The sequence below is a fragment of the Mobula birostris genome, chromosome 9 (assembly GCF_030028105.1).
Source record: "Mobula birostris isolate sMobBir1 chromosome 9, sMobBir1.hap1, whole genome shotgun sequence".
Classification (NCBI taxonomy): Eukaryota; Metazoa; Chordata; class Chondrichthyes; order Myliobatiformes; family Myliobatidae; genus Mobula; species Mobula birostris.
The window spans coordinates 4,162,192-4,189,563 of record NC_092378.1 but is presented as its reverse complement, the minus strand read 5'-3'; the positions used below and the strand labels follow the sequence as shown (position 1 = coordinate 4,189,563).

Below are 27,372 nucleotides of genomic sequence, written 5' to 3'. Positions count from 1 at the left end.
TCAACCATCAGGTAGTCTTCCACGATGACTCTATGACTATGACCAGGCCGTGGTCCAATATAGTAGCATTCACAAAGGATTATGCAGGATAGGAATCCAATGTAGAGAGTTGGGATTATTCAAGTAGGAAGGCAATATAATATTGTCCACTTCTGTGGCTCCAGCGACACTTGAATGAGTTGTCTTCTGTAAGAATCATCACTGAGATGTGACATTGGGGCCTAGCTCAAAGAAAATTAAATAAAGTAGCTACCTAATAGTGAAAGGTCTAGATAGAGTGGATATGCAGAGGATGTTTCTGATAGAGGGGGAGTCTAGTACCAGAGGACACAGACTCAAAAATAAGAACATCCCTTTAGAACATAGATGAGGAAGAATTTCTTTAAACAGAGGATTTGAATTTATTTAAATCTTGTATCTGTCCCACAATGTGAAGGAGTAAAAATCTTTGCATTATGACTCCGTGGCAATGACAGAGGATGGTGAATCTATGGAATTCATTGCCGCAGACGGCTGTGGAGGCCAAGTCACTGGGTATATTTAAAGTGGAGGTTGATAGGTTCTTGATTAGTCAGGATGTCAAAGGTTACAGGGAGAAGGCAGGAGAATGGGATTGAGAGGGATAATAAATCAGCCAATGATGGAATGGTGGAACAGACTCAATGGGCCGAATGGTCTAACTTTGCTCCTATCTTATGGTCTTAATTAGTAAGGGCATCAAAGGTTATAGGGAGAAAACAGAACAGCAGGCTTGAGAGGGAAAATAAATCAGCCACGATCAAAATCATCTGCAAAAGTAATGGCAGAGCAGACTCAATGGGCCAAATGGACTAATTCTGCTCCTGTGTCTTGTGGTTAACTACGATCACCATAAATAACATAACCTCGGACAAACCCACACCATGGCAACCAAGTGCAGGCGATTTTAAGACCATGTAATAGGAGAAGGTTTTGCCCGTGGGAATCCTCACTGCATGGGAGTGTAGCTCCCACAGGGAGTAGGGCGAGGACTGGATGTGGTGGGGAATGGGGTGCGGGGTGTGGTTGTAGCTCCTTTACATGCAGAGCTACAGCACACTAATAATCAAGAGAGGGATCCCCATGCAGGAGAATGTGAACATACCCTGCTTCTGAATCATGGCAGCGTCCTTCGTTATGGTGGCCTCATCACTCAGACCGCACATGTTCTCCGCAAAGACTCGGAAGTAGTACTCGTTCCCCACGATGAGGTCGGGTATGAAGCAGTTAGTTCTGTGGTAGTGTTCGACCACTGTGTACCAGTCCTACAGAGCAAAGGAAACAGTCACCACATCGATAAGTTGCGGAAAGATGGTTTATCACTGATACCACATTCTAGACTTTAAAAGTCAAAATCATGGGAGCTCTTATCAGGGATGAACTAATGTGAAGATTGCTGAGCAAAGATACTCAGGGCAAATTCAAAGAGAGATTAAAGATAACAATTAGCTTTATTTGTTAAATGTCATAGTCATAGTCATACTTTATTGATCTCGGGGGAAATTGGTTTTCGTTACAGTTGCACCATAAATAATAAATAGTAATAAAACCATAAATAGTTAAATAGTAATATATAAATTACGCCAGGAAATAAGTCCAGGACCAGCCTATTGGCTCAGGGTGTCTGACCCTCCAAGGGAGGAGTTGTAAAGTTTGATGGCCACAGGCAGGAATGACTTCCTATGACGCTCTATGTTGCATCTCGGTGGAATGAGTCTCTGGCTGAATGTACTCCTGTGCCCAACCAATACATTATGTAGTGGATGGGAGACATTGTCCAAGATGGCATGCAACTTGGACAGCATCCTCTTTTCAGACACCACCATCAGAGAGTCCAGTTCCATCCCCACAACATCACTGGCCTTACGAATGAGTTTGTTGATTCTGTTGGTGTCTGCTACCCTCAAACATACACTGAAACATACAGTGAAATACCATAGAACCATAGAAACTACAGCACAGAAACAGGCCCTTTGGCCCTTCTTGGCTGTGCCGAACCATTTTCTGCCTAGTCCCACTGACCTGCACACGGAACAGATCCCTCCATACACCTCCCATCCATGTATCTGTCCAATTTATTCTTAAATGTTAAAAAAGAACCCACATTTACCACCTCGTCTGGCAGCTCATTCCATACTCCCACCACTCTCTGTGTGAAGAAGCCCCCCTAATGTTCCCTTTAAACTTTTCCCCCCTCACCCTTAACCCATGTCCTCTGGTTTTTTTCTCCCCTTGCCTCAGTGGAAAAAGCCTGCTTGCATTCACTCTATCTATACCCATCATAATTTTATATACCCCTATCAAATCTCCCCTCATTCTTCTACGCTCCAGGGAATAAAGTCCTAATGTATTCAACCTTTCTCTGTAACTGAGTTTCTCAAGTCCCGGCAACATCCTTGTAAACCTTCTCTGCACTCTTTCAACCTTATTTATATCCTTCCTGTAATTTGGTGACCAAAACTGAACACAATACTCCAGATTCGGCCTCACCAATGCCTTATACAACCTCATCATAACATTCCAGCTCTTATACTCAATACTTCGATTAATAAAGGCCAATGTACCAAAAGCTCTCTTTACGACCCTATCTACCTGTGACGACACTTTTAGGGAATTTTGTATCTGTATTCCCAGATCCCTCTGTTCCACTGCACTCCTCAGTGCCTTACCATTAACCCTGTATGTTCTACGTTGGTTTGTCCTTCCAACGTGCAATACCTCACACTTGTCAGTATTAAACTCCATCCGCCATTTTTCAGCCCATTTTTCCAGCTGGTCCAAGTCCCTCTGCAGGCTCTGAAAACCTTCCTCACTGTCTACTACACCTCCAATCTTTGTATCATCAGCAAACTTGCTGATCCAATTTACCACATTATCATCCAGATCATTGATGACAAATAACAATGGACCCAGCACTGATCCCTGTGGCACACCACTAGTCACAGGCCTCCACTCAGAGAAGCAATTCTCTACCACTGGCTTTTTCCATTGTGCCAATGTCTAATCCAATTTACCACCTCTCCATGTATACCTAGTGACTGAATTTTCCTAACCTCCCATGCGGGACCTTGTCAAAGGCCTTACTGAAGTCCACGTAGACAATATCCACTGCCTTCCCTTCATCCACTTTCCTGGTAACCTCCTCGAAAAACTCCAATAGATTGGTCAAACATGACCTACCACGCACAAAGCCATGTTGACTCTCCCTAATAAGCCCCTGTCTATCCAAATGCTTGTAGATTCTGTCTCTTAGTACTCCCTCCAATAACTTACCTACTACCGAGTTAAACTCACCGACCTATAATTTCCCGGATTATTTTTCGACCCTGTTTTAAACAACAGAACAACATGAGCCACTCTCCAATCCTCCGGCACTTCACCCGTAGACAGCGACATTTTAAATATTTCTGCCAGGGCCCCCGCAATTTCAACACTAGCCTCCTTCAACGTCTGAGGGAACACTCTGTCAGGTCCCGGGGATTTATCCACTTTAATTTTCCTCAAGACAGCAAGCACCTTCTCCTTTTCAATCTGTACAGTTTCCATGGTCTCACTACTTGATTCTCTCAATTCCATAGATTTCATGCCAGCTTCCTTAGTAAATACAGACGCAAAATACCTATTTAAGATCTCCCCCATTTCCTTTGGTTCCGCACAAAGCTGACCACTCTGATCTTCAAGAGGACCAATTTTATCCCTTGCAATCCTTTTGCTCTTAATATACTTGTAAAAGCTCTTTGGATTATCCTTCACTTTGACTGCCAAGGCAACCTCATGTCTTCTTTTAGCCCTGCTGATTTCTTTCTTAAGTATTTTCTTGCACTTCTTATACTCCTCAAGCACCTGATTTACCCCCTGTTTCCTATACATTTCATACAACTCCCTCTTCTTCTTTATCAGAGTTGCAATATCCCTTGAGAACTAAGGTTCCTTATTCCCATTCAAATTGCCTTTAATCCTGACAGGAACATACAAACTCTGCACTCTCAAAATTTCCCCTTTGAAGGCTTCCCACCTACCAATCACATCTTTGCCAGAGAACAACCTGTCCAAATCCACGCTTTTTAGATCCTTTCTCATTTCTTCAAATTTGGCCTTCTTCCAGTTCAGAACCTCAACCCTAGGACCAGATCTATCCTTGTCCATGATCAAATTGAAACTAATGGTGTTATGATCACTGGAACCAAAGTGCTCCCCTACACAGACTTCTGTCACTTGCCCTAATTCGTTTCCTAACAGGAGATCCAATATTGCATCCCCTCTAGTTGGTCCCTCTATATATTGATCTAGAAAACTTTCCTGAACACATTTTACAAACTCTAAACCATCTAGACCCCTAACAGTATGGGAGTTCCAATCAATGTATGGAAAATTAAAATCCCCTACCACCACAACTTTATGTTTCCTGCAGTTGCCTGCTACCTCTCTGCAGATTTGCTCTTCCAAGTCTCGTTGACTATTGGGTGGTCTGTAATACAATCCCACTAATGTGGCCATACCTTTCCTGTTTCTCAGCTCCACCCATAAGGACTCAGTAGACAAGCCCTCTAATCTGTCCTGCCTGAGCACTGCTGTAATATTTTCCCTAACAAGCAATGCTACTCCCCCACCTTTCATTCCTCTGCCTCGATCACATCTGAAACATCGGAACCCTGGAACCCATGCCACGTGCTAGTGAGGCCAGAACTAGGATGATTATACAGTTTAATATGTGGCTAAGTTGTTGGTGTAGGAGAGAGGGCATAAGATTTTTGGATCATTGGTCTCTCTTCCAGGGAAGGTGGGACCTGTACAGAAAGGAAGGTTTGCACCTGAACTGGAGAGGTCTAATATTCCTAGCGGGAAGATTCGTTAATGCTGCATGGTGAGGTTTAAACTAGAGCTGCAGGGGGATGGGAACCAGAGTGCCAGAACAGTTAGTGGGGATGTTGTGGAGGCAGATGTTGGTAAGATCTCAGACAGAGTTAGGAATGAAAGTTATGCACGAAGCATCGTAGGAAAGGCCGATGACAGTGCTGAAGATGAGTTAGCTGGTTTACAAATGGAGGCAACGTGTAGTGAGGAGAGGATGCTGATGGGGAAAAATTGCAGTCTGTGGGATGAGTTGTAACGTAAAGGTGGACAAAATCGAAAAGGGTAATACAGGACTGAAGGTGTTTATTTAAATGCGCGCAGTATATGGAATAAGGTAGATTAACGCAGCACAGTTGCAGATTGGCATGTATGATGCTTTAGGCATCACTGAATCATGGCTGAAAGATTATAGCTGGGAGCTTAATTTTCACGGATACACACTGTATCAAAAAGACAGGCAGGAAAACAATGCTGGAGAGGTAGTCTGGTCAAAGAACACTGAGGCTGTCTACAAGAAGGGTCAGAGCCGTCTCTATTTCTTGAGGAGACTGAGGTCCTTTAACATCTGCCGGACGATGCTGAGGATGTTCTACGAATCTGTGGTGGCCAGTGTGATCATGTTTGCTGTTGTGTGCTGGGGCAGCAGGCTGAGGGTAGCAGACACCAACAGAATCAACAAACTCATTTGTAAGGCCAGTGATGTTGTGGGGATGGAACTGGACTCTCTCACGGTGGTGTCTGAAAAGAGGAAGCTGTCTAAATTGCATGCCATCTTGGTCAATGTCTCCCATCCACTACATAATGTACTGACTGGGTGGGCACAGGAGTACATTCAGCCAGAGACTCATTCCACTGAGGTGCAGCACAGAGCGTCATAGGAAGTCATTCCTGCCTGTGGCCATCAAACTTTACAACTCCTCCCTTGGAGGGTCAGACACCCTGAGCCAATAGGCTGGTCCTGGACTTATTTCATAATTTACTGGCATAATTTACATATTACTATTTAACTATTTATGGTTCTATTACTATTTATTATTTATGGAGCAACTGTAATGAAAACCAATTTCCCCCGGGATCAATAAAGTATGACTATGACTATAACTATGACTATAGTAAACGGGGACAAGGAAATGGTGGATGACTGAATAAGTATTTTGCATCAGTGTTCACTGTGGATGACACTAGCAGTACAGTGGAAGTTTGGGGTGTCGGGGTCATGAAGTGTGTGAAGTTAGCATTGCAAGAGAGAAGATTCTTGGGAAACCAAAAGGTCTGAGGGTAGAGAAGTTACTTGGGCCAGATGGGGTACACCCCAGGGATCTGAAAGAGGGGTCTGAAGAGATCATGGAGGTATGAGTAATGATCTTTCAAGAATCACTAAATTCTGGTGATAATTGCAAATGTCACTCCACCCTTCAAGAAGGGAGAGAGGCAGAAGAAAAGAAAACCATAGGTCAGTTAGTCTGCCCTCAGTGGCTGGAAATATATTGGAGTCGATTACTAAGGATAAAGTCTCAGGGTATTTGGAGGCACATGATAAAATAGGCCAAAATCAGCATGGTTCCTCGAGGGAAAATCTTTCCTGACAAATCTGTTGGAATTATTTGAAGAAATAACAAGCAGGATAGACAAAGGAGAATCGGTTGATGATGTGTACTTGGATTTTCAGAAGGTCTTTGACAAGGTGCCACACATGAGGTTGCTTAACAAGCTATGAGCTATGGTATTACAGGAAGGATTCTAGCATGGGTAAAGCAGTGGCTGATTGGCAGGAGGCAAAGTGTGGGAATAAAGGGAGCCTTTTCCGGTTGGCTGCTGGTGATTAGTGGTGTTCTACAGGGGTCTGTGTTGGGACCAATCCTTTTTATGTTATTTGATGGAATTGAAGGCTCTGTTGCAAAGTTTGCTGATGACATTAAGATAGGTGGAGAGACTGGTAGTTTTGAGGAAGTAGAGAGGTTACAGAAGGACTTAGGCGGATTAGGAAAATGGACAAAGAAATGGCACATGGAATACAGTGTCAGGAAGGATATGTTCATACATTTTGGTAGATGAAATGAAAGGGTTGACTATTTTCTAAGTTGAAAGAAAATACAAAAAAAACTGGGGTGCAAAGGGACCTGGGAGTCCTTGTGCAGGATTTCCTACAGGTTAATTTGCAGGTCGTGTCTGTGGTGAGGAAGGCAAATGCAATATTAGCATTCATTTCAAGAGGATTAGAATATAAAAGGAAGGATATAATGTTGAGACTTTATAAAGCACTGATGAGGCCTCACTTGGAGTATTGTGAGCAGGTTTGGCCCCTTATCTTAGAAAAGATGTGCAGAAACGGGAGAGGGTTCAAAGGAGGTTCGTGAAAATGATTCCAAGATTGAATGGCTTGTCATATGAATAGCCTTTGATGGCTCTGGGACTGTACGCTCCAGAATTAAGAACAATGAGGGGTGACATCATTGAAACCTATTGAATCGTGAAAGGCCTTGATAGAGTGGATGTGGAGAGGATGTTTCCTATGGTGGGAGAGTCTAAGACCAGAGGACACAGCCTCAGAATAGAGGGCTGGGCGGCGTCTCTGGGGGGAGGTGCAGTCGACGTTTCAGGCTGAGACCCTTCATCGGGACTGGCTGGGGCGGTAGCTGGTGGGAGATTTGAGGGTGGGAGGGGGCGGGGGAGATCCAGGGTGGTGGTGAGGGGACGGTGGGGGGGGGAGGGATGGAGCCAGGAGCTGGACAGTTGGTTGGCAGGGGGGATGTGGGAGGATCATGGGACGGGAGGCCTAGGGAGGGGGAAGGGGGGGGTGAGGCCCAGAGGATGGGCAAGGAGTGTAGTGGGGGGGACAGAGGGAGAAAAAGGAGAGAGAGAAAAAGAATATATATATATAATCAGTCTATCCACGGCCTCCTCTACTGTCAAGATGAAGCCACACTCAGGTTGGAGGAACAACACCTTATATTCCATCTGGGTAGCCTCCAACCTGATGGCCTGATGGCATGAACATTGACTTCTCCAACTTCCGTTAATGCCCCTCCTCCCCCTCGTACCCCATCCGTTATTTATTATTATTATTATTATATATATATTCTTTTTCTGTCTCTCCTTTTTCTCCCTCTGTCCCTCTCACTATACTCCTTGCCCATCCTCTGGGCTTCACCCCTCCCCCTTTCTTTCTCCCTAGGCCTCCTATCCCATGATCCTCTCAAATTCCTTTTGTCAATCAACTGTCCAGCTCTTAGCTTCATCCCTCCCCCTCCTGTCTTGTCCTATCATTTCGGATCTCCCCCTCCCCCTCCCACTTTCAAATCTCTTACTATCTCTTCTTTCAGTTAGTCCTGACGAAGGGTCTCGGCCCGAAACGTCGACTGCACCTCTTCCTAGAGATGCTGCCTGGCCTGCTGCGTTCACCAGCAACTTTTATGTGTGTTGCTCAGAATAGAGGGGTGTCTTTTTAGAACGGAGATGAGGAAAAATTTCTTCAGCCAGAGAGTGGTGAATCTGTGGAATTCTTTGTCACAGACAGCTGTGGAGGCCAAATTTTTATGTATATTTAAGGCAGAGTTTAATAGATTTTTGATTGGTCAGGGCTTGAAGGGATACGGGGAAAAGGCAAAAGATTGGGGCTGATAGGAAAATGAGATTTGGCATAATGAATTGGCAGAGCAGACTCGAGGGGCCAAATGGCTTAATTCTGCTGCTATATCTTATGGTCTTATGGAAATACATCGTTTGCAGCAACGACCAACACAGTCCGAGGATGTGCTGGGATCAGCCTGCAAGCATCACAGTGGCGAATTCAAAGAGAGATTAGAGATTAAAAGTAAGCTTTATTTATCAAATGTACATTTGACAGACTTCTGTTTGTTTGTAATTTTCCATTGATTCTATTGTATTTAGAAACATAGAAACATAGAAAACCTACAGTACAATACAGGCCCTTTGGGCCACAAAGCTGTGTCGAACATGTCCCTATCTTGGAAATTACCTAGGGTTACCCATAGCCCTCTATTTTTCTGAGCATCATGTACCTGTCCAGGAGTCTATCGTATCCGCATCCACCACCGTCGCCAGCAGCTCTGAGTATAAAAACTTACCCCTGATAAATCCTCTGTACCTACTTCCAAGCACCTTAAAACTGTGCCCTGTTCTGCTAGCCATCTCAGCCCTGGGAAAAACCCTCTGACTATCCACACTATCAATGCGTCTCACCATCTTATACACATTTCCTTGTTGTACTGTGAATGGCCACAGGGAAATGAACCTCAGAGTGACGTACTGTATGAAGTGACATTTACGTACTTTGGTTATAAATTTAGTCTGAGTTTCAAAACCTGAGAGCACACAGTGAGATGTGTTGTTTGTGTCGACGACCAGCACAGTCCAAGGATGCACTGGGGGCGGCCCACAGGCGCCAATGTAGCATGCTGACAACTCGCTTACTCTGACCCATACGGGATGTAAGAGGAAACCCGTGTGGTCACAGGGAGAATGTACAAACTCTGTATGGACAGCGGTGAGCACTGAACCCAGAGGTATTTAATCTGTGGAATTCATTGCCATAGACGCTGCGGAGGCCAACTTTTTCAGTGTATTTAAGGTAGAGATGATAGATCTGGGGTTGAAGAGTCGTGAGGAGAAGCTAGGAGAATGGGGTTGAAAAATAAAACAGTCCCAATTAAATGTTGGAACAGACTCAATGGGCTGAATGGGCTAATTTTGCTCCTAGATCTTATGCAATAGCAGTTGTCTTGGAGTCTAGTGGTGCCTGTTTTCAGCCTTTTGAATCATTTACCTGATGGGAGAGGGGGAGAAGCGGGAACATTCAGGGTGAGTGGGGTCTTTGATTATGTCGGCTGTTTCACTGAGGGAGCAAGAAGTACAGACAAGGTCCATAGAGGGGAGGCTGGTCTCCATGCTGAGCTGAGCTGTGTCCACAACCTCCTGCAGATTCTTGCAGCGACAGACAGAGCAGTTACCATAGCAAAGCACGTTGCATCCGGATGGGAGGCTTTCTATGGTGCATCAATAAGAATTGGTGAGGGTTGATCAGGACATGCCAAATTTCTTTAGCCTTCTGAGGAAGCAGAGGCAAGGATGAGTTTTCTTTGCTGTGGAATCTTTGTGGTTGGGCCTGGACAGGGTCCTGGTGATTTTTTTAATCTTATTTGAAGGCAGTTATTTTCCTGACTTACCATGGTCTTCTTATCGGCTTTCTGAATGGTGTACCCTGTGATAGCCGCATTCCCATCATCCTTCGGTGGTGTCCATGCCAACTCAACGTTGGTGTCCCATACGCTGACAACTTTCACGGTGTTTGGGGCGCCAGGTTTCTCTGGAGAGGCAAGCAGAATACCAAAAGACATAGAAGTAGTATTAGGCAGTTCAGCCCATCAAGTCTGCTCTGCTATTCCATCATGGCTGATTTATTATCCCTCTCAACCCCATTCCCCTGCTTTCTCCCCGTAACCGTTATCACCCTGACTAATCAAGAACCTACCAACCTCCACTTTGAATAAACCCAATGACTTGGTCTCCACAGCCATCTGTGGCAATACATTCCACAAATTCACCACTCTCTGGTTAAAGAAGTTCCTCCTCATCTCTGTTCTAAGTGGCCATCCCTCTGTTCTGAGGCTGTGCCCTTTGGTCCAAAACTGTTCACAATAGTCCAAGTGTGGTCTGCTCAATACTGTATAAAGCCCCAGCACAAAATGCTTATCTTACTGTCTATTCTTGTCCTCAAGCGTTGGGTGTGGGGGGTATGGGTGGTGTAGCCTTGTTCACCATTTAGCCCTAGTTTTCCATTGTGGATTACCCTCCCTGAGAGGTGGTGGAGACTCTCACAACCATTTACACAGAGCTCTTGAATTGCTAAGGTATTGAAGGCTAGTGTCCAGAGAACATAAAATATAGAACTTAGAACGGAGAACAGTACACACAGGAACAGGCCTTTTGGCCCACAATTAGTAAATTAGTAATCTAATGGCCAAATCAACAAATCTCTCCTGCCTTCACAATTTCCATATCCTTCCATTTCCCTCACATTCATGTGTCTATCATAGAGCCTTTTAAATGTCTCTATTGTGTTTGCCTCCACCACCACACCAGACAACACATTCCAGCCACTCACCACCCTGTGCCCTGTGCGTCTAGTTTGCACTTTGCCTCTCAACAGAATTACATGCCCTCTGGTATTAGACATTTTGACCTTCGGGAAAAGATACAGTCTGTCTACTCTATCTCTGCCTCTCATAATCTTATAAACCTCTGTTAGATCTCCCTCCAGCCTCTGGTGCTCCAGAGAAAACAACCCGTTTGTCCAACTTCTCGTTACAGCTCATGCTCTCCAATCCAGGTAACCTGTTCTGCATCCTTCCTGCAATGGGGTAACCAGCACTGAATGCAATGCTCCAGATGCAGCCTAACTAGAGGCTTATAAAGCTTCCTGACTCTTGAGTAGAATTCTCTGGCTCATAAAGGCAAACCAGAGAAAATTCTTTCCCACCCTATCAGCCTGTGTCGCCACTTTCAAGGAGCTATGAGACCTCACCTACATCAGAACACAGGTATACTTGGTATACCTCCCCTCTGCCCCACAGATGCTGTTCAACCAGCTGAGTTCCTCCAGCAGATTGTTTATTTAACGTAGAATCAGAAGCCCAGAGCACAGTGGAAGGCCATTTCGACCTCTGTGTCCTGCTGGCCCAATAAAGAGTTACGCCTTCTCACTTCACGGATCTTGGGCTGCAGCCCGGTAGGTGGCAGTGAGCGGCGAGCTCATGCACGTCTGTATGGAGTTCTGGTCACAGCACAGACAGACCCTGAAAGGGGTGCAGAGGAGACGGAACTTTTTACTGATGCAGCATGCAAACAGGCCATTCAGCCCGACTTGTCCAAGCTGACAGCAGGGACCTTTCTGCACTGACCCCGTCGACATGTACCTGGTCTATTGCCCCCTATGTCTGAGTGATTCCACACAGCGTGACTGAGTTATGGAGCACAGTTACAAGCCTTTCAGATCATGCAGGTCAAGTTGCCCATCTCAGCTAGCCCTATTTGCTTACATTTGCTCCTTATCCTCCTGGACCTTAATCTTAAGAACATTTATGAGGATGTTTCCAGAGTCTGGAGAACTTTACCTTTGAGGAGAGACTGACTGGTGGGGCTTGGTTTTAGAACAAAGCAAACTGCGGGAAAAAATAACCAAGACCTGTGAAACCATGGGACTCCCAGAGGAGGTAGATGGTCTGTCTTAAATGTGGGGTTTCATCTCCAAACCTTTTTCACTAACTTCCAGATCTGTCTTAAGTGAAAACCTTTTCTCTCAATTTCCCTCAAAGTTCCGTCAAATATTCCAGGACACATAGAGGCATCATCAGAGTCTCTCTTCCAGCCAGCAAAGGTATTGATCATGAGTGCTATGGTGCAGGGCCTTTAGCATTGTCAAGGATCCCTCCCATCCATCCCATAATCTCTTTGACCCTGTACCATCCGGCAGAAGGCACCATAGTATTAGGACAAGGACTGTTTGGATGGGAAAGAGCTCTTACCCCAGGCCATAGGACCACTGAACTCCCTGCCAACACCCAGGCCTCATCACACATGAAGTGCCAGTATCAATAGACTGTTTACCATTTCACTTGTGTCATAAATGCATCTTATTATTTGTTAATTCATTTGTGGTAATATTAGTATGTGTTGTGTGTGTGAGTTATGTGTACTGTGTTGTGCACCTTGGTCCGGAGGAAGGATGTTTCATTTGGTGGATGAATGACAATAAACGTGAACTAGAAGAGACGCTAGGCGCAGGAGCGTCTGTACATAAGGTGACTGACAGGAAACAAGAAAGTGGTGGCTGGGGGTGTGGAAGGGTGGATTAGTGGGTGGAGGTGTTGATCAGCCTTACTGCTTGGAGAAAGTAACTGTTTTTGAGTCTGGTGGTCCTGGTGTGGATGCTCCTGATGGGATTGGGACAAACAGTCCATGAGCAGGGTGAGCGGGGTGATGTTACTGACCTTGCCTGGCACCTTTCTGTATAAATGTCCAAGAGTGTTATGTCTTTGCATTGTACTGCAGCCATGAAACATCGTCAGGAAAGAGAGTGACAACGAATCTGATTCTGAAAGCCTCCCACTAGTTAACATAACTGGATGCAAACCTGCTGTGGAGATGAGGCTGAGTACAGGGCTATGGTAGGAAACTTTGTCACATGGTGTGACCAGAATTATCTGCAGCTTAATGTGAAAAAGACTATGGGGCTGGTGCTAGACCTGAGGAGAGCTAAGGTACCGGTGACCCCTGTTTCCATCCAGGGGGTCAGTGTGGACATGGTGGAGGATTACAAATACCTGGGGATACGAATTGAAAATAAACTGGACTGGTCAAAGAACACTGAGGCTGTCTACAAGAAGGGTCAGAGCCGTCTCTATTTCCTGAGGAGACAGAGGTCCTTTAGCATCTGCCGGATGATGCTGAAGATGTTCTACGAGTCTGTGGTGGCCAGTGCAGGCTGAGGGTAGCAGACACCAACAGAATCAACAAGCTCATTCGTAAGGCCAGTGATGTTGTGGGGATGGAACTGGACTCTTTGACGGTGGTGTCTGAAAAGAGGATGCTGTCCAAGTTGCATGCCATCTTGGACAATGTCTCCCATCCACTACATAATGTACTGGCTGGGCACAGGATTACATTCATCCAGAGATTCATTCCACCGGGATGCAACACAGAGCGTCATAGGAAGTCATTCCTGCCTGTGGCCATCAAACTTTACAACTCCTCCCTTGGAGGATCAGACACCCTGAGCGAATAGGTTGGTCCTGGACTTATTTCATAATTTACTGGCATAATTTACATATTACTATTTAACTATTTATGGTTCTATTACTATTTATTATTTATGGTGCAACCGTAACGAAAACCAATTTCCCCCGGGATCAATAAAGTATGACTATGACTACTATGATGCAAATCTGCTGTGGGAGCACTTTCACCAAATGGACAGCAGCGGTTCAGGAAGGCAGCTCAACCCCTTCTCAAAGACAATTTAGGCAATGAATGAATCATCACAATGATGTTCACATCCTTAAAGTTTGATCTCAGGCCACGTCGTGTTCCCTTGACCAATTGTCGTGAATGCTGACTGTCTGGGAGGCAGGTTGTAGTGGCCGCGGATTGGTGCAACCCTGGTTTACGTACCTACGATCTGAATGACTATCGTGGCCTTGTCCTCGATCTTCTCCACCAGCACTGACAGCTCATAATTGCCGGAATGCTTCCTTTCAGCTCTGCGGATGAAAATCACCGTGTCTGATTCCGTGTTGCGGATACTGATGGTATTTTGATCTAAGGGGCTTCCATCTTTCATCCAGGACACCTTTGGCCTTGGTTTACCCTGGGGATAAAGGTTGATCATGAGATACCACTGCGTGACCCAACTCAAAAACACCCACCTCAGCTCAAGCAACACACACAGAATGCTGGAGGAACTCAGCAGGCCAGGAAGCATCTATGGAAAAAAGTACAGTCGACGTTTCGGCCTGAAGCTCTTTGGCAGGACTGGAGAGAAAATGATGAGGAGTAGAGTTAAAAGATGGAGGGAGGGGAGGGAGAAGCACTTCAATTCAAGTTTACATTTAATTATCATTCAACCATATAGTGAAACGAAACGGTGGGGCCAAGGTGCAAAACACATTACCAACAGCACAGAGCACACTGCAGACAGCACATAGCACAAATAGCAAATATGGTTATCATTTCAGAAAATCACACAGTCACAAAGAGGTAAGATACAGCCCAAGTCCCTGAGTGGCATGACTGTAGATTAACCAATTTCCCCTGGGATCTGTAAAGTATGACTATGACTATCTTGGTTCAGCTTGTCCTTCCACCGAGTGAACACTGGAGGGCAGCATCAACAAGCGGGGCCAGCCACTAACCCGACACTATTCCAGCGTGCCCAGCAGAGGCCCCTGATCTCTCCTCTGGGCGGTTGCAACAGGCTCCTGTGTCCAAAACATCTCCACAGCTGAGGGCCAGTCCTCCACGCAACCTGGGCAACGCAGCTTCCCAGCTGTCAGTCTCGCCAATGAACGGACTTGCAGTGAATGGACAATGAACGGAAGGTCTCTTAATCCCAGTAGTTCATGCTCCTGTCTACACCAGTGGTGCTGAGGTCAAGAAGGTTCAAGAGGTTCAAGTTCCAAGGGGTGAACATCACAAATAGCCAGTCCTGATCCAACCCCACAGGCAAGGAAGCTCACCAGCGCATCTACTTCCTCAGGTGGTTACAGAAATCGGCATAATTCTGTTAATCCTCGCCAATTTTTATCAATGCACCAACAGAAAGCATGCTGTCTGGATGCAATCACAGCTTGGTACAGCATCTACTCTGTCCGTGACCATAACAGTGCAGAGAGTTGTGGACACAGCTCAGCACATCATAGAAACCAGCCTCCCCTCCACGGACGTTGTCTACCCTTCTCACTGCCTCTGTGAAGCAGCCAGCATAATCAAAACCGCCCACACATTCTCTCTTCTCCCCCCTCCCATCGGGCAGAAGATACAAAAGCCTGAAATTACGTACCACCAGGATCAAGAAGAGCCTCTATCCCACTGTAAGATTATGGAATGGCCCCTTGTATGATAACATGGACTCTTGACCTCACAATCTACCTTGTTATGATCTTGGACCTCTTTGTCTACCTGCATGCACTTTCTCTGTAGCTGTTACACTACATTCTGCATTCTGTTACTGTTTTCCCTTGTTCTACCTCGATGCACTGTGTAATGACCTGATCTGTATGAACAGTCTGCAAGACAAGTTTTTCACTGTCCCGGTACATGTGACAACAATAAACCGGTTCCAGTGGCTGGGTGTGAGTGACAGACCCAGTTTAATTGGGCTTGTGTTGCACTCTCCAGCCTCTCCAAGTGGGACAGCACTGGGAAACGATGGGCTGATGTACCGACTCCCCAAGCAAGCATGGGCTGAGTTGTTTCAGACCTTGCACAAAGCTGGGACCCAGCCTGGAACACTTCCCAGTGGTGAGAGTGAATGCCTGAAAGCATCAACAACACAGACCCACACTCCATACCTGGAAAGGGATCAGGAGGTTCAGAGATTCTCCGACTTTCCGAATATATGTTTGTTTCAGCTGCCGTGGGAGACGGATCCTGGGAGGTTCTGAAAGAGGAGGATGGAAATGTACATGGTAATTCGTGAGTTATAGCCGTGTCGACGTGGCAGACAGTGGGGGCACACTCACACAGTGTGTCACTCGCGCACATACTCACACAGTGTGTCACTCGCGCACACACTCACACACCGTGTCACTCACGCACACACTCACACACCGTATCACTCGCGCACACACTCACACACCGTGTCACTTGTGCACACACTTGCTCACACACTCACATACACACACTCACGCGCACGCACATGCACACACTCGTGCACACACACACTCGTGCACACACACTCGCGCGCACACACACACACACACTCGCGCGCACACACTCGCGCGCACACTCATGCACACACACACACTCACACACTGTGTTACTCATGCACACACACACTGTGTCACTCAGTCAGGATGCTGTTCATCGACTATAGCTCAGTATTTAATACCATCATTCCCACAATCCTGATTGAGAAGTTACAGAACCTGGGCCTCTATACCTCCCTCTGCAATTAGATCCTCAGCTTCCTAACCGGAAGACCACAGTCTGTGCAGATTGGTGATAACATATCCTCTTCGCTGACAATACTGGCGCACCTCAAGGATGTGTGCTTAGCCCACTGCTCTACTCTATGTATACCCATGATTGTGTGGCTAGGCATGGCTCAAATACCATCTATAAATTTGTTGATGATACAACCATTGTTGGTAAAATCTCAGGTGGTGACGAGGGGGCGTACAGGAGTGAGATATGCCAACTAGTGGAGTGGTGCCGCAGCAACAACCTGGCACTCAACATCAGTAAGATGAAAGAGCTGATTGTGGACTTCAGGAAGGGTAAGATGAAGGAACACATTCCAATCCTCATAGAGGGATCGGAAGTGGAGAGAGTGAGCAGTTTCAAGTTCCTGGGTGTCAAGATCTCTGAGGATCAAACCTGATCCCAACATATCGGTGTAGTTACAAAGAAGGCAAGACAGCAGCTATACTTTATTAGGAGTTTGAAGAGATTTGGCATGTCAACAAATACACTCAAAAACTTCTATTGATGTACGGTGGAGAGCATTCTGACAGGCTGCATCACTGTCTGGTATGGAGGGGCTACTGCACAGGACCAAAAGAAGCTGCAGAAGGTTGTAAATCTAGTCAGCTCCATCTCGGGCGCTAGCCTACAAAGTATCCAGAGCATCTTTAGGGAGTGGTGTCTCAGAAAGGCAGCGTCCATTATTAAGGACCTCCAGCACCCAGGGCATGCCCTTTTCTCACTGTTACCATCAGGTAGGAGATACAGAAGCCTGAAGGCACACACTCAGCGATTCAGGAACAGCTTCTTCCCCTCTGCCATCCGATTCGTTAATGGACATTGAATCTTTGGTCACTACCTCACTTTTTTTTAAAAATATACATTATTTCTGTTTTTGCATGTTTTTTTAATCTACTCAGTATACACAATTGATTTACTTGTTTATTTATTCTTCTTATTATTTTTATTATATTTTTTTCTCTCTCTCTTCTACATTACGTAAGTTAACAAATTTCACGGCACATGCTGATGAAGATAAACCTGATTCTGATTTCACGCACACGCGCACACACACACACACACACACACACACACACACTTACATATAAATGCACCCCACACTCAAGCACCTACAAGGAAGCATGCCTACAGAGGATACCCACACACGTAGGCACGAAAGGCTCACACAGTAGCAGCCATTATAGCAGTGCCCATACCAGCTCCGATTCTACACATACACACTGCACAAAACTTCTACAGTCTACCACAGACACATCACTGACAGACTCCTTTAATTTAGCATGGTTCCAATTCAATAATCTCACGCCTACAGTGACAGTGATAAATATCATCCAGACCCTCGGAGCCCACCCACACTTGTGTTTAGTGAACATCAGAAAGGAGGCATGCCAGCAGCCTCACTGTCTGGTACGGAGGTTCTAATGCACGAGATCGCAGGACTTTACGGAGGGTTAAGCTTTCAGCCCGCTCCATCACAGGCACAACCCTCCCCACCAACAGGGGCATCTTCAGGAAGCAGTGCCTCAAGAAGGCGGCATCCATCATCAAGGACCCTCACCACCCAGGACATGCCCTCTTCTCATTACTGCCTCTGGGGAGGAGCTACAGGAGCTTGAGGTCACACACTCAATGTTTCAGGAACAGCTTCTTACCCTTCGCCATCAGGTTTCTGAACGGACAAGGAACACTACATGTTTCTTTTTTCTGCCCTATTTATTTATCAGTAATTTTATGCCTTTGGTCTGTACTGCTGTAGCAACTCAGCAAATTTCACATCTTACAGACATCAGAATGAGGAAGAAATATGATCTAAGTGACCTTCATTGTGGAACAATAGTTGGATAGTTGGTGCCAGATGGGGTGCTTTGAGTATCTCAGAAACTGCTGATTTCCTGGGATTTTTCACCTACAACCGTCTCTAGAGATTACAGAGAATGGCGTGAAAAACAAAAAAAAAACATCCAGAGAGCGGCAGTTGTTAATGAGAGAGGTCAGAGGAGAATGGCCAGACTGGTTCAAGCCGACAGGAAGGTGATGCTAACTCAAATAGCTATGCGTTACACAGTGGTGTGCGGAAGACCATCTCTAAAGCACAACCTGTCGAGTCCTGAAGTGGAGGGACTGCAGCAGCAGAAGACCATGAACATACGCCCAATGGGCACTTAATTAGGTACAGGATGTGTTAATAAACTGGTCACGCAGTGTTTGCCATGCGATTTGTGTATTGTCGCAGCAGTACAGTGTAAGATATAAAGAAATCATTATAAGTCGGAATTTAAAAATTAATCGTGCAAAAGAGGAATATTGAGGTAGTGTTCATAGATCGTTCAGAAATGGTCTCTACGCTACCGGGAGTCAGTAACCAAACATTGGGCAGAGATGTGTGCTCACCCACCACCTCCTTAACGAGAATAGCCTGGGACAGACAGATGGGAGGGCTTTCCCCAGCCACGTTCACGGCCTTCACTCTCACGTGGATCTTCTCGTTGGTCGGGAGGCCAGTTATCGTGTACTTGGTTTTGTCAGTCAGCTCCTTGTTTGCCACGATCCACTCATCCGCTGGGCAACAGCATAGGAAAGGAGGAAAACATTAGTACCAATCAGAACAAAGATAACTTGCCTTTAGTTTTGCCGGACCTTCTGGGAACTTTCCTGCATATAATTTTACAGTGATCGGATGTCAGAGGTAAGTTCTTTACAAAGAGAATAGTGGGTGTGTGCAACACTCTGACGGGTGGTAAAGGCAGATACATTTGGGACAGTTAGGAGGCTCTTAGATAAGCACATGGGTGATGGAAAATGGAGGGCTATGTGTGAGAGAAAGGTTAGATTGATCTTAGAGTACGTTAAAAGGTTGGGACTACATTGTAGGCCGAGGAACCTGTCCTGTGCTCTAATGTTCTATGTTCTCTGTATGCTGACACACAAAAATGAATAGTAAGCCATGAAGGGTTACCATGGCAACTGGGAGCAGTGGGGATGTTTGAGAGGCTGGAATCGACAAAATAGGCAGAGGATATGCTGCAAGGCCGAGGAAATGAGAGAGAATGTGCAGACAGGGTGGAGGGAGAGGTGGTGAAGTTAAACGTAAACATGTCAGGAGGAAGGAGAGCTCAGAATCAGAGGGTTGTTGTGTATTTAATACAGTAATATTTGAGTAATACTGTAAATATATTGTTTGATTAAATATTCTTTGTTATTTACATAATTCATTACGGGTTATATGTAAAAGTATGTGAATGGCATCTGTCATTACATCACCATGTCATATGTGCATCCCTCACTAAAAGTAAAATGAAGTAGACAAAATGTGTCCCAGATCCCATTTTTTCTTTCAATTAATTTCTGGAGTTACAAAGCATAACGGTGATGATGAAATAGTTCTAAAATGAACCTGAGGCAACAACCTACCTGTTGAAGTGTAGCACGTTTTTCTTTGAAAGTGGAAAGGGATGTTTGAGTTAAATAAAAAGGTAGAAAACAGATTAAATACATGGTTCATGGGGATCAGAGTGCCAGAACAGTTAGTGGGGAAGTTGTGGAGGCAGATGTTGGTAAGACCTCAGACAAAATCAGTAATCAAAAGGTTAAACATGGTGCAACTAGTCACAAAATGGTGGAGGAACTCAGCAGGCCAGGCAGAATCAATGAAAAAAAGTACAGTCGACGTTTCAGGCCGAAACCCTTCGGCAGGACCTGCAGAATTCCTCCACCATTTTGTGTATGTTGCTCAGAGGGGTGGCATTACTAGTCAGGGAAATGTCTATCCTGACAAAGCAGTACTGTGACTGGAGAACTCGACTAGTGAGGCTTAATGGGTGAAACTAAGAAATAAGAAAGGTGTAACCAGGTTAATGTGGCTATATTGGAATTGGAATTGGTTGTTGACTTCAGAAGGAGTAGTGGACTGCACGACCCAATTTACATCGGTGGTGTGCAATTGGAACAGGTCAAAAGCTTTAAGTTCCTTGGGGTCAATATCACAAATGACCTGACTTGGTCCAACCAAGCAGAGTGCAATGCCAAGATGGCCCACCAGCGCCTTTACTTCCTGAGAAAACTGAAGAAATTTGGCCTGTCCCCTAAAACCCTCACTAATTTTTATAGATGCACCATAGAAAGCATTCTTCTAGGGTGCATCACAACCTTGTATGGAAGTTGTCCCATCCAAGACCGGAAGAAGCTGCAGAAGATCGAGAACATGGCGCAGCACATCACACAAACCAATCTTCTGTCCTTGGACTCATTTTACACCACACGCTGTCGGAGCAGTGCTGCCAGGATAATCAAGCACACGACCTACCCAGCCAACACACTTTTCGTCCCTCTTCCCTCCGGGAGAAGGCTCAGGAGCTTGAAGACTCATACGGTCAGATTTGGGAACAGCTCCTTTCCAACTGTGATAAGACTGCTGAACGGATCCTGACCCGGATCTGGGCCGTACCCTCCAAATATCCGGACCTGCCTCTCGGTTTTTTTGCACTACCTTACTTTCCATTTTTCTATTTTCTATTTATGATTTATAATTTAAATTTTTAATATTTACTATCAATTTGTAATCCAGGGAGCGGAAAGTGCAGAATCAAATATCGTTGGATACGTTCTAGTACCAATTGTTTGATGACAATAAAGTATAAAGTATATTACAGACTACCCAACAGTCCGAGGGATTTAGAGGAACAAATTTGTAAAGAGATCGCAGACTGTTGCAAGAAACATAAAGTTGCTATAGTAGTACACATAAAATTTTGGAGGAACTCAGCAGGCCAGGCAGCATCTGTGGAAAGAAGCACAGTCCACATTTCGGGCCAAAACCCTTCGGCAGGACTGGAGAAAAAAAGCTGAAGAGTAGATTTGAAAGGTAGGGGGGAGGGAAGAGAGAAATGCCAGGTGACAGGTGAAACCTGAAGGGGGGGGGGATGGAGCAAAGAGCTGAGAATTTGATTGTCAAAGAAACAGAAGGCCATGGAAGAAAGGAAAAAAAGGGGGGGGGAGGAGCACCAGAGGGAGTCACTGGTCAGGCAAGGAGATAACATGAGAGGGAGGGAGGGAGGGAGGGAAATGGTGAAGTGGGGGGGGGGGAGAGGCATTACTGGAACCTCCCACTGAGGTTGTGTGGAACTACAACCAGAAGTCTTGGGTTAAGGGTGAAAGATGAGAATTTTAAAGGGAACATGAGAGGAAACTTCTTCATTCAGAGGTTTGTGAGAGTATGGAATGAGCTGCCAGCACAATTGGTGCATACAAGTTCGATTTCAACATTGAAGAGAAGTTTGGATAGGTATGTGGATGTTTGGGGTATGGAGGGCTATGGCCCTGGCGCAGGTCAATAGGGTAGGCAGTTTAAATGGTTTCAGCATAGACTAGATGGGCCAAAGGGTCTGTTTCTGTGCTGTACTTCTCTATGATACAATGAATCTATAAACAGTGAGTACCGGGTGATAATAATCATAAATTAAAAAAACAGAAATGGCTGGCTACATCAGAAATATAGATGCATTTGATTGTACAACAGATATCTGGTTGATGTATACTGAACAAATTGAACAGCATTTTGAAGCAAACGGAATAGCCAATGAAAAGTGAGTATCAGTTATGCTGGGTGTAATAGGTGGAAAAGCATATAGTTTGTTTAGAAGTTTGACTGCTCTAATTAAACCATGTTTAACCTTTTGATTCCTGATTTTGTCTGAGATCTTACCAACATCTGCCTCCACAACTTCTCCACTAACTGTTCTGGCACTCTAATTCCCATGAACCATGAGCTTTGCTGATATTATGAAAGTAATGAAGGAATATTTAGAAGTGAAACCTTTATTGTTTGCAGAACACTTTATGTTTCATAAATAGAATCAAAAGGAAGGGGAGTCTATTTCAGCATATGTGGCTGAATTGAAGAAATTGAGTATTTTCCGTGATAGGTTTAATGATGCACTAAGAGATTGTTTACTTTGTGTAATCTTACAAGAAAGTATTCAAAAACAGCTCTTAACTGAAGCACAACTCACATGTAAAAGAGCAGTTGAAGTTGCTGTATCAATGGAAACAGCCGCGAGAGACACAACTGAGTTGAAGTCAGGAATTAAAGTGAGCATGAACAAAATTGCAACATTTAAACAAAAACCTGCCTGGCTGAACAAATTGTGTTACCGTTGTGACAGTGACTGATATACACCAGACCAATGCAGGTTTAAAGGTGAAACTTTCAGAAAGTTCAACAAAGTAGGACACACACAAAGAGCATGTTAGGCAGACAAAAAGTAGACTGCATGTGGAAAAGATGAAGTTACAGTTTCAAAAAGAACATGCTGTTGATGAAAAATCCGATAATGATGGGAGTGACACAGGAATGTGTCGTGTTAAGATTTACAGTGTGAAAACTGAGAGTAGACAAAGAATATGGCTTACATCAGAAGTCAATGGCAACTTAATTAACATGTAATAGACACTGGCTCAGCTGTTTCAATCATTCCACAAAGTGAGTTTGTATGGCATTTCAAAGATACTGAACTGAAATCTGCAGATATCTAACTAAGAACTTATACTGGAGAAAAGATAACTCCTGTGAGAATGACAATTGTAACAGTGAAATACAATTACCAACAAGCCACATTGGGCTTGTATGTAGTAAAGACAGAAGGGCCAGCATTGTAGGACTATGAATGCCTGAGACCCACTACAACTTGATTGGAGATCCATCCACCATTTGCATGCCACATCCCCTCCAACAGAGTCAACTGCAAACAGGTTAAGAGAGGCACTGGATGATGCCACAAGTGTTCGAGGATAGCATTGGAAAACTCAAATGTATCAAGGGTGAAATAGCATTAAATGAAAATGCCACACTCATGTGCTACAAGACTGATCCTGCTCTTTATATCACTCGTGATAAAGTATCCAGTGAGTTAGATCCAATGGATATGGAACAAATTCTTTCCAAAGCTGAGTGGAGCCGATGGGTAACTCTAGTGGTTCCAGGAACCAAGAAGAATGGGTCTGTCAGGATCTGTGGTGCTATTGAAAGTAGATCAATACCTTCTGCCCAGGACAGAGGATATCTTTGCAAACCTTTCTGGAGAAAAACGCTTCAGCAAAGTGTGGACTGAAGATGGAGATGGAAGAAGAATCCAACACTCACAAATGGCTTTGTCAATATAATAGGCTTATTTTTGGAGTTGCTTTTGCACCTGCACGCTGGCAGAGGTGCTGCAAGGCTGTCCAGGTACGCGTGTTACCTGGATGACATCATTGTCACCAGTGAGGATGACAAGGAACATCTCCAAAATCTCAGGATATTGTTAAAAGATTAGAAGATTATGGGCCCAAAGCACAATGCAACAAGTGTGAATTCTTTAAACCTTATGGGGGGATTGAGAGTTGCACCATCCAAGCTGAGAGCTGAAGTATTTGAGGAGCTAAATCTATGCATGGTCAAAATGAAATCATTGGCTTGAAGCTTTGTCTGGTGGCCTGAGACAGATCAGCTGATCGAGTAGTTTGCCAACACATCCAGAAGATGCCAAGAGTGGCCCCTCTCTATCCCTGGGAATGTCCTGCATGGCCCTGGCAGAGGATTCACATGGATTTTGCCAGACCATCGATGGGCACAAATTTCTTGGTAATGGTGGATGCAGTTACGAAGTGGCCTGAAGTGTTCCCACTGGCCTCCACGATAACCTGACATACCGGTGATGTGTTGAGACTGGTGTTCCTGAATACTCAGTGACAATGGACCGCAGTTTGTTATGGAACAGTTTCAGTCATTCCTGAAAATGAATAGTACATCTGTTCCGTACCACCCAGCTACAGATGGCTAGTGGAAAGGTTTGGCCAGAGTCTAATCAACACACTGAGTAATGTCAGCAGAACACACTACACTGACACGGAATCAAAGCTTGCCAATTTCCTCCTTGCACATCGCAATGCCGCACACTCCCCAACCAACAATTCACCAGCTTTGCTGCCCCTGGGTCGTCCCTTGCATTCACACTTGGATCTCCTAAAAGCCAGTCTCAGAAGGAGCAGGCAGGACAAACAGCTGAGGCAAAATGAAGGCTCCTTAAACAAGGAGGTTTGATGTTTCACTCCTGGACAAGCAGAATGGGCAAGGGACTACAGAGGTGATCAAAAGTGGGAGATTGGAAAGATTAAGGACAGAACTGGGCCATTCTCCTACACAGTGAAGACTGTGTCCGGTATCATCTGGAGATGACACATCGATCAGTTGAGGAGAACAGAGCCAATTGTCAGAGAAGAAAGGCATCCGGAAATTTCAGAACAACTTCCTGCAGTCCCAGAGTCAACTCCTACAACCACCACAGAGGAGGACCCAGAACCTGAGATTGTATCACAGCCACAAGTGTCTCCCGCCGAGCGAATGATTTCCCTTGTTAGGAAAGACGTTATCCCACAAGAGTAAGAAACCCCCTGGAGTGATTCTTCTGAGGGGGAGCTTCATCACTCAGAGTGGTGAGAGTGTGGAACGAGCTGCCAGCAAAAGTGATGGATACAGGTTCAAATGTTATGTTTAAGAGACGTTTGGATAGATACAAGATGAGAGAGGTATGGAGGGCCATGGTCTGGACGCTGGTAGGTGGGATGAAGCAGAAAACCAAGATAAACTAATAAAGCTGAAGGGCCTAATTCTTTGTTGTAGTGCTTTGCAGACATCCCACCCTGCAAAAACTCATTTCGGGGAGGTAGCACCATCAATTTGCGGGAGACTCCCGGAACTTCCGGGAGAGGTGGGATGTCTGCAATAGAGTAGCTCCTCAGCAGCTAGCCAGCTAGTTTAAATAACGTTAGCTATGCTACTGGTTAAACTCACTTCAACATGTCTTTTACAGTCATCTAACCCAATAGAAAAGTCACTGTTGCAAACAGTGCAGCGAGCAACACTGTCATTATTTTTGACCCTATTAGGCAGGGGTACACTTTAGTGTAGTCTGGGGTGAAATACGTTTTATATTTTCTTTTTTTGGAACACTCTGCCATGGCGCGCGTGTGCTCTCTCTCTCTCTCGTGTGCGCGCTCTCACTTTCGTGCTCTCTCTCACTCTTGTGCTCTCAAAAAAAATCGATTTCTGAGATATTGTATATAATTTGTTGGCATCAGGGAGCCACTATCAATATGCAGGAGACTCCCGGAACTACTGGGAGAGGTGGGACGTCTGGCTCTGCGACTTCAAAATATAGAGCAACAAGTCTGGAAGTAGAGGCGCAGAGGATAAGTCTGCGAGTCTGGGCCAGGGTTGGGTTGGAGGTCTAATGTCTGCAAGTCTTGAGAGTCTGGGGTCATATACTGGAGGCCCAGAGGCAGCCTGTCCTGGGATTGGAGGCCCAGAGGCAGCCTGTCCTGGATTTGGAGGCCCAGAAGCAGACAGTCCTGGGATTGGAGGCCCAGAGGCAACCTGTCCTGGGATTGTTGGCCTGAAAACAGCCTGTCCTGGATTTGGAGGCCTGAAAGCAGCCTGTCTTGGGATTGTAGGCCCAGAAGCAGCCTGTCCTGGGATGGAAGCCTGGAAGCAGCCTGTCTTGGGACTGGAGGCCCATCTATGTCTGTGACTTGGGAGTGTGGGAAAGGGGCTTGTTTGCTATTGTGTCTTTGTTTTGCTCAGTTGTTACTGCTTGAATTGTTCTGCTGGATATTGCCTAAAGGTCAAAAGTAAATTTATTATCAAAGTACGTATATGTCGCCATATACAACCTTGAAATTCATTTTCTTTGGACATACTCAATAAATCCATAATAGAATAAATGAAAGACTGCACCAACTTGGGTGTTCAACCAGCGTGTAAAAGACAACAAACTACAAATAAATAAATAAACAAACAAACAAACAAATAAATACATAACGAGATTAAGGGTCCTTGAAAGAGAGTCCGTTGTTTGTGGGAACATTTCAGTGAAGTTGAGTGAAGTTATTCCCTTTGGTTCAGGAACATACTATACTGGCACTGGAACGCGTGGTGACTCTTGTGGGCTGCCCCCAGCACAACTTTAAGTGGTGTTGTTTATTGATGCAGGTGACACATTTCACTGGATGTTTCGATGTTCATGCGCTCAACAAATCTGAATCTGAAAATACATGTGATCGCAGGCTTACATCCTTCCAGACAATACTCGATACGGTATCCATCCAGACCCGCTGCACCGATACGCTCAGGGGGCCGCCACTTGAGCGATACGCTGTTATCCGTCACACCATCGCAAGTGAGGAGCGTGGGCTCGCTGGTGGGTGCTGGACAATAAAACAGAGCAGAGAGATGAGAGACCCTTCGGTGTAACATTATCAGTTAAAGAATGGAGAGGGAGAAGGGGAATCTCCTTTCCCAAACGACCACACATGTAGACAGGGTGAGGACGGCATCTGGCATGCAAACCTTCACTGGTCAGAGAAATGAATACAAGAGTGATGTTGCAGCTTGGCAAAGTAGCATAAGGGTCAGCCAATCACTTTACGGCCCCGTGATCGGTGATCGGGGATCAATTCCCACCACAGTCTGAAAGGAGTTTGTATTTTCTCCCCATGACTGTGTGGCTTTCCTCTCAGTACTACAGTTTCCTCCCACATTCCAAAGGTGAACAGGTTAGGGTTAGTAAATTGTGGGCATGCTATGTTGGCGCTGGAATTGTGGTGACACTTACAGGCTGCCCCCAGCACATAGTTAGACTGTGTTGGTCGTCAGTGCAAATGACACATTTCACTGAATGTTTCGATGGATGCCCTTGTGACAGATAAAGCCAACCAGCCCTATAAAACTCTTTTGGCCACAGTTGG

The 27,372-nt window shown here is 45.3% G+C and overlaps 1 protein-coding gene across 3 annotated transcripts in view; it reads right to left on the bottom strand.

Annotated features, from left to right (window-relative positions):
* mybpc1 (myosin binding protein C1) overlaps positions 1-27,372 on the bottom strand; it is a 155,549-nt gene that overhangs the window by 18,914 nt on the left and 109,263 nt on the right. For all 3 annotated transcript variants that reach the window (XM_072267395.1, XM_072267396.1, XM_072267397.1), the window contains 6 exons: positions 26,698-26,832; positions 18,985-19,152; positions 15,960-16,048; positions 14,062-14,257; positions 10,059-10,198; positions 1,124-1,283 (listed from right to left, as the gene is read on the bottom strand). In XM_072267395.1, coding sequence (XP_072123496.1) covers positions 1,124-1,283; positions 10,059-10,198; positions 14,062-14,257; positions 15,960-16,048; positions 18,985-19,152; positions 26,698-26,832 — 888 coding nt within the window. The remainder of the gene's footprint in view (positions 1-1,123; positions 1,284-10,058; positions 10,199-14,061; positions 14,258-15,959; positions 16,049-18,984; positions 19,153-26,697; positions 26,833-27,372) is intronic.